The sequence below is a fragment of a genome, unplaced genomic scaffold (assembly GCF_019419815.1).
Source record: "Pyrus x bretschneideri cultivar Hongxiangsu unplaced genomic scaffold, Pyrus_bretschneideri_v1 Contig9, whole genome shotgun sequence".
In the NCBI taxonomy this organism is placed as follows: Eukaryota; Viridiplantae; Streptophyta; class Magnoliopsida; order Rosales; family Rosaceae; genus Pyrus; species Pyrus x bretschneideri.
Window position 1 is genome coordinate 2,554,946 of NW_025999831.1, and position 13,952 is coordinate 2,568,897.

The following is a 13,952-nucleotide window of genomic DNA, read 5'->3' on the forward strand; positions in this document are numbered from 1 at the left end:
TGTATTTGCATGTTCATTTCACCTTGTGCAACTTTAATGACCTGGTAAAGTTCGTCAATCTTGAGCCTTTCAATAACTTGGAAAAGTCTTCACCTTCTTCGGTTCTTCCTCTCTCTCTCTCTCTCTCTCTCTCTACTCTCTCTCAACGCTCATATTTCCCGTGTTTTGACTTTTTTTTATTTGAAAATCTCACTTTCCTCCCCAACTGTGTGTGTATATATATATATATAAAAACTCAACTCCTTTCTCATATATCCTCATAGCGTTTCAAAGTTCAAACCAATTCACAACTACATCAAAAACCTTCGTATCAATCATCAGCTCTCACTTTAATCAAAACTTTGTTGATCAACCAAAAGTATCCTTTGTTACTTCTCAATCTTCCCCAGGTTTTCTCATTTGGGTTTTGAATTTTTCGATTAGATGGACCAAGAAATCGACGTTCCCTCGTTTTTTCTCTGCCCCATTTCTCTAGAAATCATGAAGGATCCCGTCACAATCTCTACCGGGATCACATACGATCGGGAGAGCATAGAGAAATGGTTGTTCTCGAGCAAGAACAAGACTTGTCCCGTTACCAAACAAGTGGTTTCGGAGGATTCCGACATAACTCCAAACCACACTCTTCGCCGGTTGCTCCAAGCTTGGTGCACAATGAACGCTTCTCATGGCATCGAAAGGATCCCAACTCCAAAGCCGCCAGTCAACAAATCCCAGATCGCTAGGCTCCTCCGAGACGCCAAAAAGTCTCCAAACGGTCTGGCAAAATGCCTCCGCGAGCTTCGATCCATTTCGTCCGACAGCGAAGCCAACAAGAAAAGCATCGAAGCCGCCGGTGCAGTCGAGTTCCTTGCTTCAACGATAATCAACAACATCAAGAACGACAGAGAAAATGTTGAAAACGAAGACGCTTTGAGCATCCTCCATAACCTAAATCTCAGCGAAGATGTTCTCAAAACCCTAATAGGCAAAGAGGGTGAGTTTGTCGAGGCCTTGATCAAACTCATGCAACGCGGGAGCTACGAGTCTCGAGCGTACGCTGTGATGTTGTTGAGATCAATTTTTGAGGTTGCTGAGTCAACGAGGATGGCAAACGTAAAACCCGAATTTTTCGCCGAAGTTGTTCAGGTCTTAAATGATCAGATCTCACAACAGGCCTCAAAAGCCACATTGCAACTGTTGATCCAGCTCTGTCCGTGGGGACGTAACAGAATCAAAGCCGTTGAAGCAGGGGCGGTTATGGTCCTGATTGAACTTCTTTTGGATACTTCTTCCGATAGGAGAACCTTGGAAATGACACTCATGGTGCTTGACATGATATGTGGCTGCGCGGAAGGCCGCGCAGAACTGCTGACTCATGGCGCAGGGCTCGCTGTGGTGTCTAAGAAGATAATGAGGGTCTCAAAGGTGGCCAGCGAGAGGGCAGTAAGGATTTTGTTCTCCATTTGCAAGTTTTCAGCGACGTCGAGTGTTTTGCAGGAGATGATGCAATTGGGTGTTGTGGCGAAGCTGTGCTTAGTTCTTCAAGTGGATAGTGGCAGCAAGACCAAGGATAAGGCTAGAGAGGTCTTAAAATTGCATGGAAGGACATGGAAGAATTCTACTTGTATACCAAGCAATTTGGTTTCTTCTTATCCATCTTGAAAGAGAGAGTTGTGACTTTCTCTATTTTTAGTAATTTTCCATTTTTGTGTACATAATTGATTTGTGGTTGGTTTTACGACAAAGAGATACAGACTAATGGACTGGATTACAGTTCCATATATAAATGTTTGATTGCGTTCATATGAATTTCTTTTCTGGTTCTGCCTTTTTGGGAAATCAGAATATCATTAATTTTCTCAATACCTTTGGAACTTTAAGGATGACTATATCTAGATCAATTTCTTGTTTTCGAAATTTTATTTAAGTCGTTTTGGTAAAGAGACATCCAAAGATAATAATTAATCCCCCATACTTTTAGCTGTTCTGGGTCATCTTGTTCATGCAACTTGAAATTGATTGAGAACTGTTCCAGCGCCGGAACCAACTGAAAATGAAAGGAGTAAGTAAAATAAGGAGGTTCTAGACTCGCTCAAAAAAGCCACCCGGACAGAAAAAATAATCATATCTTCTTGCAAGTGCATTACACAATTAATTATTTGCCCATCTTTGTGGACTGATATACTCATACTTTAATTCTTTATTCTTTCATTGATACCTTTATCCTAATGAATTCTAAATCTAGACTTAGCTAAATTAGTTAGAGTAGCGTGCTCCTTTTTCTGCATTCACGTGAGATTATTTCTAGGGTAAAGTACAAAAAATTACCTCAACTATTGGTGTCACGACACTTTCATACCTTATCTTTTAAAATTGATAATGGCATACCTCATCTTTACAATTTGTGTCAATGTTATACCTTCCGTTAGTTCAGCCATTTATTTTCTCAGTTAAATGCTGACGTGACTTAATCCGGAACCTATTTTCTATTAAAAAATTAAAAATTAAAAAAATTATTATTAAAAACTAAAAAAAATCATTTAATTATTTTTAAATATTAAAATAATAAAGAAAAGTAAAAAATTAAAATTAAAAATTAAAAAAAAAAACCCTCACGTCCCCTTTCCCCACCCCCCCTTCTCTTTCTTCTCCCCCATCTTCATCTTCTTCCCTTTCCAGTGCCCTTCTTGCAACCCAGAAAAAAGAAGAAGAAAAAAAAAAAACCAATTTATCTTCACCCCCCGCCCCACCACTCGCGATTTTCCCCGACCCCCCTTCCTTTCTTCTCCCCTCCCATCTTCCCTAAGCCCGCACCCACTACCTACAACCCAAAAAAAAAAGCCCAAGAAAAAAGCCAGATCCCATTGAGGTGGAATCGGGAAACCTTCGGGTGGGAGTGGTGGATTTGGGGTTGGGTTTTTTTTTTTGAGGGGGGGGGAGGAACTAGGTTTGGTTTGGGTTTTTTTTTTTTTTTTTTTCCTCTTCCTCCTTCTTTCTGGGTTGCAAGCAAGCAGGGGGGAGGGGGGACGAACTACGTTTGGTTTGGTTTTTTTTTTTTTCCTTCTTCATGTTTGTCACATCCCGGCCCGGGACGGATCACTTCCCAGGCCCGCTCCACCACCGTAGCACGATATTGTCCGCTTTGGGCTTACCATTCCCTCACGGTTTTGTTTTTGGGAACTCACGAGCAACTTCTCAGTGGGTCACCCATCATGGGATTGCTCTAGCCCCCTTCTTGCTTAACTTCGGAGTTCCTACGGAACCCGAAGCCAGTGAGCTCCCAAAAGGCCTCGTGCTAAGTAGGGATGGGAATATACATTTAAGGATCACTCCCCTGAGCGATGTGGGATGTCACAATGTTCTTCTTCTTTCTGGGCGGTTTTTTTTTTTTTTTTTTTTTTGGTTCTTCTTCTTCTTCTTCGGGTGGGGGAGGGGGGGCAGGGTTGATGGGTTTTCAATTTTTTTTTTTCTTTGAAGATCAAGCAGGAAGATGAAGACGGGGGAGAAGAGAGAGGGGGGGGGGGAAGGGACGAAGTGAGGGCTTTTTTTTTTTTAACTTTTGTTTTAATATTTAAAAAATATTAAATTTTTTGTTTTTAGTTTTTAATAATATTTTATTAATTTTTTAGTAGAAAATGGGTCCCGAATCAAGCCACATCAGCATTTCACTGAGAAATAAATGGCCAAGCTAACGGAAGGTATAACATTGGCACAAATTCTAAAGATAAGGTATGAAAGTGTCGTAACACCAATAGTTGAGGTAGTTTTTTGTACTTTACCCTTTTTTCTATTTTGTTGTTTTCATTTCTTTCATTCTTTTGCAATAAGCGATAGCTATATTCTATTTTGTTTTTTAAAGGACACGGTAGAGTTTTATGGATACATATTCTTTAGTGACTAATTCTTCGATCCAGAGGTAATTTGCATAAACAAATATAAACATTTTTTTGTCAGAACACAAACGAACATATAAGTGGTAATCCCTGAACGGCTAACATGCACAGACACCATCGGTACAGCTTCCTTCTTAGCAAAACAAAGTACAACCCATCTTGTATTTGACTTTCCATTATAAATGAAACATCTTGTATTTGACTTTCCTTCTTAGCAAAACGTTACGTGTAAATAGACATATATATTATATATAATTTATAACGTGAATACTTGTAAACGTATAAGTTAAACCAACATATAATTTAGTTTGTACTTTTGAAAAAAAATATCCAACATATAAGTTAAATCTACCCTTTAAACACGTAACGTTTCTTGAAACCAAATTGTAGAACGCCAAATCACAAGTCAAACATTAATAGTATACATTAACATAACATTGTACGTTTTGCGTGTAATTAATCATATACAGTGTGGAATAGATATTGCTAAGACATTAGATGCATTTCTTTTTTCTTTTTGAAGAAGAAGTACGATAATTATTGATTGAAAGGGAATACGTACAAATAAGAGGATCATGCGCATACATGGGTCTCGATAAGAACCTTGCCGAGAATTTTAACCCAGTCGAAGGGACAAAAAGCATCCCACTCAAACAGCTTGAAAGGCTATCTATCCTCAATAACCAATTGGTTCACAAATTTTTCTAAAACTTAACTCAAGCAATTCTTCCATCTGGCAAAGTGCTTTCTTCAATCAACATATCCAATATAAGGTCAGGTGGCTCCCCTATCCAATATTAGATGCATTTCCTTTATCTGATAGATATGTACAAACCCTATGATTTTTCCATCAGCTTCCAAAGTATATATAAAAGAGAAACATAAGAAAGAGGAAACTTTACCTTCCATCCATCAAGCGGTTGAGACCTGCAGTCTACACGTCATGGGTGGTGCAATACACACGAACTTCCTTTTTATAATTTTTATTCGCTACTTTCCTTTGTCTTAATTTCTTACTTTCGGCATTGTATTTCTTAAAAAAAAATTCACTTTCCATGCATGATTCTTTTCTGCAACAAGCTTTCACATTAAGTAAGTCCCCTGCATCATGCATATACATACATACATACATACATACATACATACATATATATATATATATATATACGTATAGGTATCCAGTTGTTAATGGTCATTGGGGATTAATCGAATATCTAATCCAATTAATTTTGTTGGCCATTAAATTGTAGTTTGTAATCGAATCCAATGCCCCTTAATAATATGAGGATATTTGACTGCCCAGAAAAAAGTGTTTTGATTATACAATTTGCCGATTGTATCAAAGATTATAATTTCTATAATTTTAAATGCATATAAGATCAAAAGAATTATGAAACGATCCATAAAAAAAAGTATGAAACCAACGGCTTGAATTAGATAGGAATATTTTAAAACAAAACATATACTGAAAACTTAGATACAATGAGGATCCCTTTGTGTTGAGAATGAATTTCACATTGATGAGATGAATGACCTTATATGGGCTTATAAGTAAGTTGATCTACTCTCCATATTACCAATTGATTTTATGATGGAACCTTAACTTTCTTCATATTATCAGAGCAGATTGTTCGACGTGTAAATCTCAACAGCTATGCTCCTCGTCACCTGTTTGTATTGTCCATGTATTAGGCTTGAAATTTTGTCACACGTGAGGAAGCGTGTTGAGAACAAATCACACATTTCTCAAAGGCTACACTTGCTCCACGTCATCTATTGTATTGTCCATGTGTTAGGCTTGAAAATTCGTCACACATGAGGAAGCGTGTTGAAAATGAATCACACATTGATGGGAGTAAGAACTTTACATAAGCTTATGAGTAAGTTAAGTTATTTTCTATATTATCAATTAGTTTAAGGGTGAAATCTCAACTTATTTCACCTAAAGACACCTAACAGCCTCATATCAAACTTAACTTTGCAAGCCACAACAAAAGGGAGATGAGAAAAAGCAAATAAAAACATTACGCTTCACATGACCAAGGGTAGCTAATTCATCCACTACCAATATTGACCTCACGATAGACATGGTTGAAGCTTAACACCTGCAGATTAATTAAATTGGATTGTATGTAAGCACCAAGACATTTCCTTTTTACAAAACCTCAAGTATTATAGAAAACTGTTATAATTAAGAGTATAAATCTCACTATATATGAATAAAGAAAAAAAATTTTGCATGTGCTTATACATATTAGACTACTCCTTATATAGTTAATCAGTTTTATGATTAAACTTCAACTTTCTTTGAAAACAAAAGTGTAATTATGCTCGTAAATTATTTTATCCTTTCATTAGAATGAATGGCGGCCATATATTCAGTTCCATCATAGGTGGGATGTCTTTGACTAATATCATGAGATGTACTTGTGTTGGTATGGAAATCCTTTTTTTGGAATCCCGTGATCGTGACCGTTCATCGTATATCATGCGGTCATAAATCATTTTAATATACGATGAACGGTCACGATCACAGGATCCCCAAGAAAAGAATCCGGCGAGGATCCTTTTCCGTGTTGGGGTTGGTCTTATTGCCAACAGGGATCCTCTTTGGATCCTTTTGGTGAGAATCTTGGAGATCCGTGAATCGTGTCCGTTCATCATGCATCATACGATCAGTTTTTATTAGGTACTGTTTGTGTTTAATTTTAAATAAAAATATTTAAAATAATTTATGACCACACGATTTACGAATTTTTGGAATCCTCACAAAGAGAATCCGGATTTATCTTTTTGTAGGTTATGCTGAGTTGTAAAGCAAACATAGCTGAGGAAGACACGATCAGCTTTTTTTTGGTGCATCCATGTTTACGAGTGTTGTTATGTGTACTTCTTGTGATTTCTCCAATGCTTCATGATAGTGCATTCAGCTCAGGTTAAATTTTTATTTTTATTTATATATTGTCATAGTTAATTGTTTAGGGCATATAATTGATGAACCTTTAGAGTTATAGTTTTAGGTTTGAAGTATCCTAAAATCCAATATTTACAAATTTTGAAATTTAAGCTCAAAATAGTGATTATGCCTAGGAAATTTGATAAAGTGCTATTTTTTCGAGGCTCAAAAATAAATTTTCTTTTCAAAATTTTGAAAAAAAAAATTGTTTAAAAGATTTAAATATCCTTATAATTTTAATTGCATTATATTCAAGTCATTTGCCTATTTTTCATTTCTAGAGACCCTTTGAGAACATTTTGAGTGCTAGTCAAATCATCTCTTATCCCTAATATATATTTACTTGGTGCTAGGCGTCCAGATGAGCTCGAGTTGCTCTTGAGAGGATCTGAAAAATAGGAACTAGACAAAGTTTTCCAATGTAGTTAGGGTTAGTTAAGTGCTTTGACACGTAAAAAAGGAGAAAAAAATTGTAAGAGTTTGGAAAAAAGAGGGAAAAGGTCTTTTAACTGTTTTATAGACAACATTGTGGTTTGTCCATCCAATTCTTTTCAATTTGAGTGAATTGTTGCAGTGGTGAATATGCAAGTGGCATGTATCTCAGTTGTGCACTTAAGGTCCCGTGTACGAATTGCTTACCCCGCTCCACGCTTTCTCAATAAACTTCTAGGTGTATCTTGTCCGCCAACCTGCACTGTTTAGGGTCTGTCAGTTCAATTCTATCCAGAAGAGAAAGGGCATTATCATACGATATTTAGTCAATCAAGTGGAAGTTTTGTAGCACGGTTGGTAGCCATTCTGTCAATCAAGGAAGCAAGCCAATAGCAATCCTCTCTCCAGTCTGTGACAGTTATTTAAATAAACTTAGTGTAGATTATCTTATCGTTTTTATAAAATAAAAAATTCATAAAAAAATAGTTATGGAGTGATCCCACAGGTAGAGGTGAATCTGCTATTTCATATCAAGGGGACATTTCAGAAATATGAAGCTTTATTTTCTTAATTTCTAATATGCATCATGTAGATTGATCATATTTTTCTATTTTTTATAAAGTGATATATTTACACCGAGGGATAGGGATTTATGTGCTAATTTACATAATGAGCTAATAATAATAAATTGTTATCGAACTCATCAACCACATGAGTCAAATCTAAGACCTTCAATTTTTAAGTGAAGATAAATATTATAATTATTAGACTGTAATACTAAAAGTAAAATAAAGAGAAATTATAAGCTATAGAGTAAAATAAAGATGGTTAGAAGATAATATTACACACCGCAGTCACTACTCACTTAATTCGACTAAGAGTTGAGAGTAGAAATTAAGAAAATAGATGAGGAATGGTGGAGTAGAAGTTCAAACCAACAAAACAAAGATTTTTTATGAGAATCATTGTAAAATAACCAAACATGTAGACATTTACTTAATTTTTTTTTCAAAAAGAGATTGCATAAGGGACTTAGGATTACTCTGGTCCCCTAATGGCTTCACCACTACACATGGATGCGTAATTTTGTATAAATTACTAACTAGTTAGCACTTGAACATTCAGTTTAAATATGATCATACATCGTCTTTTTAAATTTTTTTTTTTTTAAATTTTCTAGGCCCATAATAACATATATGTGGATACATGAGTGATAACTTATTCCCATTGCTGAAAAATTATATGTATATAATTATTAGGATGATTTCCTTACCTTCACAGACACAAAAGAAAAAAGCGCATGAATTATATGACCAGTTTACACCTAATTAAGACGATCATTTCCTTACCTTTCCACAGACACAAAAGAAAAAGTGCATGAATTATATGACCAGTTTACACCTACCATGAATGCTGTTTGAACATTGTACGTAGAATAATGAACCCAGCATATTATGTGATGCAAATTAAATAGGAAAGTCAAATTCGTTACTTACTATGTTGCAAGTTCAATTCTAAAAAAAATTAACACCAACTCCTAGTCAACTAATAATATGTGATAATAATCTCATGCAAATCTTGAGCCTCTCACTCTCTGGGACCTAAAACAGCTTGCACATGGACTTTTGCAGATATCATGATGCGAGGATGTCATCCCAGCAAGTTCGATCGACCGACATTTTATGTGCCATGAATGTGATTAGACAAGTAGAACCATGCTGTCTACATGATTTTTCAAATTTCAATCCTCTACTTAATTATGATCAGGTCAGCATTTGCAACGTACAAATGCATCCATGGAAAAGTTGGAAATTAAACAAATTAATTTTCACGTCGTTCATCAAAGATTGTATGATTGATTAATCGATTGCGCGGTGGATGAGCAATCTATAAAATAACCTAGTACATTCCAACATGGCAACATAAGAGGCATAAAATATTAAATGAAAACATTGGTACTGGTTACCATGCATTTGACTAGGTGATGTTTTAATTTTCTCCATGAAATAATTTGTCAAATATATCTGTATTATTGGTTATTCGACTATTTGTTGAGGAGCTTTTTTTTTTGTTCATGGTGGCGAACATCCATTATATGAAGTCTAAACGGACGGATATCAAAATACGAAGCCCTAGAACCAACATATAGAAAGAAGACGTCACTTATGCAAATAAAACATGAGTAATAGTTCTTCACTGTTGCAATTACAAAATAGTACACTAAAGAAAAAACATAAAAGGGTTTCAACACAAAAAGAAAAACCCTCCATAGAGGCCCAAACAATAGAGACCTAAACGTGGCTAGTAGATAAAATCCTAGAAGCCTAGGTGAGAGATAACCCATTGCACCTGCCCGAAAGCTAGAATTAGCCAACAACCCACACTGCCAATTCCACACCACAAAATAATAGTTGTTCACCTTAACATCGTACCATATACAGACCTTCAAAAAGTCCTTGATAATCAACAAAACTAAACCACAAACAAACAACATCAAAATACCCAAAACAAAGTTGAATTTTATCACTAATTAACCTACAAACCGAAAGGAACAGCCAAACCTCACATCTATATCCACCGCCCAGAGACTAAAACACAGTTCCAATGCTGCCGAAGTAAGACATAAATTCATAAACAAAGAAGGAAGCCGGGCAGAGCTCCGCGCCGAAACCAATGACTTGGTATAACACACCTTCAATTAAATGAGCGACGTTTACGCTCAGAGTGGATAGCGGACACAAGAGCTCGGTCAAAGTTCAATTGAGGAGCTTCTACTTGCCCTGGAATCACTGATTAGTTACTTGTGGATCATGGACTACGAGGATGTATTTAATTGGATGATTTCATTTATATGGTTGTAACATCATAAGTTTTTGAGCTACAAGTATTACAATTTGAACTCATTTAGAAGTTCTTTACAATTTAACCAAGCGTGATCATGTTACTAATCCACTCAAATTATACATAACCAAATGAACGTCATGTTTGGCCACAAAAGGTAGTATTTGGAATTTAGGGTTTATTGTGATCATTTTGGAAGATTGATCCAGGATTCAGCGTGGAATTTTTTAACCACAAACCCACAAGAAGCATGGTGTTTGGGATTTGGAGTTTCTTGTGCTCAATTTGGAAAAATTGCTCAAGGTGGAGCTAGTGGACTCATTTACAATATTAATGTTCGGAGAGTTGCCAAGTTTAGATCAAGGTGGGGCTAGGGGACTCATCCATCCGAGTATAAGCATTTTTTATTATATATTGTTGAGATTGTCAATGAAGTAAAATCATATTTGAACGTGTACTTTTAATCATGATTTGATCAAACTTTGCAGGCACTTTATACTAGATGTTTGTCGGCTGTAAGATGGTTGTGGAATCGTTAAATTCTTGGATCATGGGAATTTTCTGGGATCATGTGTTGCACTAAATTTCATGAAATCCTCTATTTTCAAACTTGCGTATGCTGCATGGGTTTCATGTCTACCCACAACATGCTTTCAATAAATTTGAAAGTTTCATATCTTTTTAATTCGAAGGACAAGTATAAACGGCACAAGAGTGACTGTTTTCCTATCAAAAGAAGCAGAGACACCATTTGGAATATATCAACGTACAGTCCTGCAAGCATCTTGACCAAGTAATTTCCATTATTGTAGGGCTTTGACACTAATAATTTTCCTCGTTGAAAATTCAATGAGTAGAACTTTAGTGAGTAGGGGAACAAGTAAACAACAGTAGCCTGACTAATTAATATATGGAATAGATCATGAATGAATTTCCAGATTTTTTACATGAGCCCTAAGCTTAACTAACACAGAAGCTTCTGTGGGAGCTTTTAATTAATAATAGAAACGTGTATTTACTTACAAATTAAAGAAACTTCTATATAGGAGCTTCATTTGGGCAATGCATGAATTTTGGAAAAGATATCCTAGAGTAACTTAGAAACTAGATAGCTATAAATAATCCACTCTTAAACTGATAAAGATACATCGATCGAGAAATACCTTTCGGTAGTTTAATTGAATAATCTGCATTACATATGTGCTTCACACACTAAAATTGAAATGGAAATTGTTGGTTGGGTTTTAAATGAAGGGTTCTTGGCTGAAATGGTGAAAACACAAATTTCAATCGGTGGAATGATCGCTCTTTTAGATTTCGGTAATATGTTGTACGTCATTTGAACAATATATATATATATAGTCGTTATTTGATTTCGGCATTTGAAATATTAAAATCCTCTTATCATTTATTTTTCTTGAATGAAACGCGTACATAATTAGTATTACCACATTATTGTGAACAGAGTTTATAATTCAAAAAATTAAGTAAAAGGATCATATTTATATTTATAGATTATTCACGGTGTGATTCTTAATTTCTAATCTATTCTATACATAATTAATCATATCCATAGTATATTAAAACAAGGGTTATTATAAAAAATTGTCCCTGAGATTTGCATGATCAATAGAAATGGTCCCTAAGATTGAAAATCAATAGAAATGGTCCCTGAGATTGTCCACTATCCATGATTTTGGTCCTTCCGTCAAAAATAATTTTGGGCAATTTTCAAAACTTTGTAACTCGATCGTATCTTAACCAAATTCGACCCATAATATATCAAAATGAAGATAGGAAAGTGTAGAATAATATTATACCTATTTGGAAGCCCAATGTTTGCCTTAGATGGCCAAAAAATAGCCTGAAAGGTGACTGGTCCGAGGGAAAATTGGAAAAGTCGCCGGAAACTGGGTAAATTTTAAACCTTCATAACTTCTTCAATACCCAACCAAATCGAGTGATTTAAAAACGAAAATAATACTTATTGACGAGATGAAAAGAATAGTACCTTTTTCAAAGGCTAACTCGCCATGGTTTGGTCGGACAACGGCTCGAAAGTGGCTAACCATTTTCGAGTTAGCCATTTTCGAGCAGTTTTCCAGCCAAACCACGGCAATTTAGCAGTAAAAAAGATACCATTCTCTTTTTCTTGTTGAGAAGTATGATTTCAGTTTTTGAATCACTCAATTTCGTTGAGTATTGAAGAAGTTATGAACGTTTAAAGTTTACCCAGTTTCCGGTGAATTTTCCAGTTTTCCCGCAGACCAGTCACCTTTCAGGCTATTTTCCGGCTATCTACGGCAATCATTGGGCTTCCAAATAGGTATAATCTTGTTCTACACTTTCTTATCTTCATTTTGATATATTATGGGCCGAATCTGGTTAAGAAACGATTGAGTTACGAAGCTTTAAAAATTGCCCAAAGAGTTTTTAACGGAAGGACCAAAATCATGAATGGTGGACAATCTCAGGGACCATTTCAATTGATCATGCAAATCTTAGGGACCATTTTGTAAATAACCCTTAAAACAAAATGAACACAATGAACAACATTTCTTGTATAATAACCCTTAAAACAAAATGAACACAATGAACAACATTTCTTCTCTCGTCATGTACTCCTGGAGAAAGTTTCATTACATGGCAAGTCAAACGGGCTCCAACCACCCATTAACAAGTTTGGATCATGAGGTTCTGGTCCTAATAGCGATGTAGGAGCCTACATTGTATGACTACCACTATCCATCATTTGAGAAGTAGTAGACCACAATGCATTTTGGCCTGGCAATGGCGGCAACCCGAAATCGCTTGCATATTGTACTACTTCACTTGTATCTTGATGATGACGATGCTTCTCTGGATGATGAATTAATGGGTCTAATCCACCAAAGTACATGCAGTCATTGATGCTACAATTTTCAGTAGAAAAGTGATATTGAGATAGAGTAGTGTGACATCCAAGTGACCCAACAAGACCATTTTGATGATGAAGATCACCCATTAACTGAGTACTAGTGTTATCTGAACTTGCATTGTTCATGTTGAACGCCATGCTTGAAAAATCTACAGCTGCCGGGTTGAATTCGCTAGGCAATTCTGGTAGTTGACGATCAGATGTAGTAGTACTATCTGAATTATCTAGCTTCTGGTTCAAGAAATTTGCATAAATAAGTGCAAGATCAATATGTGACCCATCTTGAGTCATCGAGGAACTTGTGGAATCACCCAACACGTTGGTGCCATAGGAATTATGAGCACCCTCGTAAGTATTGGCACTACTCTTATTAGCGTTGTGTTGTGCGTGACCTTGTGTGGTGGTGGTGGTGATGGTGGATAGCCTTAAAGACTTGGACCTTCTTCTATTCTCACGGCAGCCGCCTTGGACAGGGACGTTCCTGAGGGATCCACCTTTGGTCCAGTACCTCCTATAGCCCTTGCAAAAGTACCTTGGCTGAGTTAAACTATAGTTGTTGTAGTAACAAAATTTGGTGTTAGAACAACCATACCTGGGACAATTGGGAGATATGTGATGATGATCATCGTTTAGTTTCCATCCTGCTCTCTCCATCACCAATAACCCAATTCTTCATAGGCTTCATCAAAATTTCCCACACACCCTCTTCCTTGCAGAGTTGGGGAGAGAGAGAGAGAGAGAGAGAGAGAGAGAGAGAAGGCTCAGTTGGGTTGCTTGTAAATCAAATAGTACAGTCTATACGCTTATATGGGATATAGTAATAATATAATTAAGAAAGCAATTGTGTAGATCACACAACCCCGTGCATATTGCACACTAATGTGTTGAGAGATTTTCTCACATTGATAATGTAAATTTTGATATTTCAACG

The 13,952-nt window shown here is 36.0% G+C and overlaps 2 protein-coding genes across 2 annotated transcripts; one reads left to right on the forward strand and one right to left on the reverse strand.

Moving 5' to 3' along the window:
• Positions 1 to 234: 234 nt before the first annotated feature.
• On the forward strand, positions 235 to 1,785 carry LOC103940524 (E3 ubiquitin-protein ligase PUB23). The gene has a single exon (XM_009350659.3). It carries the CDS (start codon positions 424 to 426, stop codon positions 1,642 to 1,644), a length of 1,221 nt encoding a protein of 406 aa, XP_009348934.1. The 5' UTR covers positions 235 to 423; the 3' UTR covers positions 1,645 to 1,785.
• An 11,041-nt stretch (positions 1,786 to 12,826) lies between these two features.
• LOC103941466 (dof zinc finger protein DOF3.5-like) lies at positions 12,827 to 13,675 on the reverse strand. The gene has a single exon (XM_009351662.3). It carries the CDS (start codon positions 13,673 to 13,675, stop codon positions 12,827 to 12,829), a length of 849 nt encoding a protein of 282 aa, XP_009349937.2.
• Between the last annotated feature and the right edge of the window lie 277 nt (positions 13,676 to 13,952).

Excerpts from the sequence above, each read along its gene's own strand:
- LOC103940524 (XM_009350659.3), top strand. The coding sequence starts at position 424 with ATGGACCAAGAAATCGACGTTCCCTCGTTTTTTCTCTGCCCCATTTCT.
- LOC103941466 (XM_009351662.3), bottom strand. The coding sequence starts at position 13,675 with ATGGAGAGAGCAGGATGGAAACTAAACGATGATCATCATCACATATCT.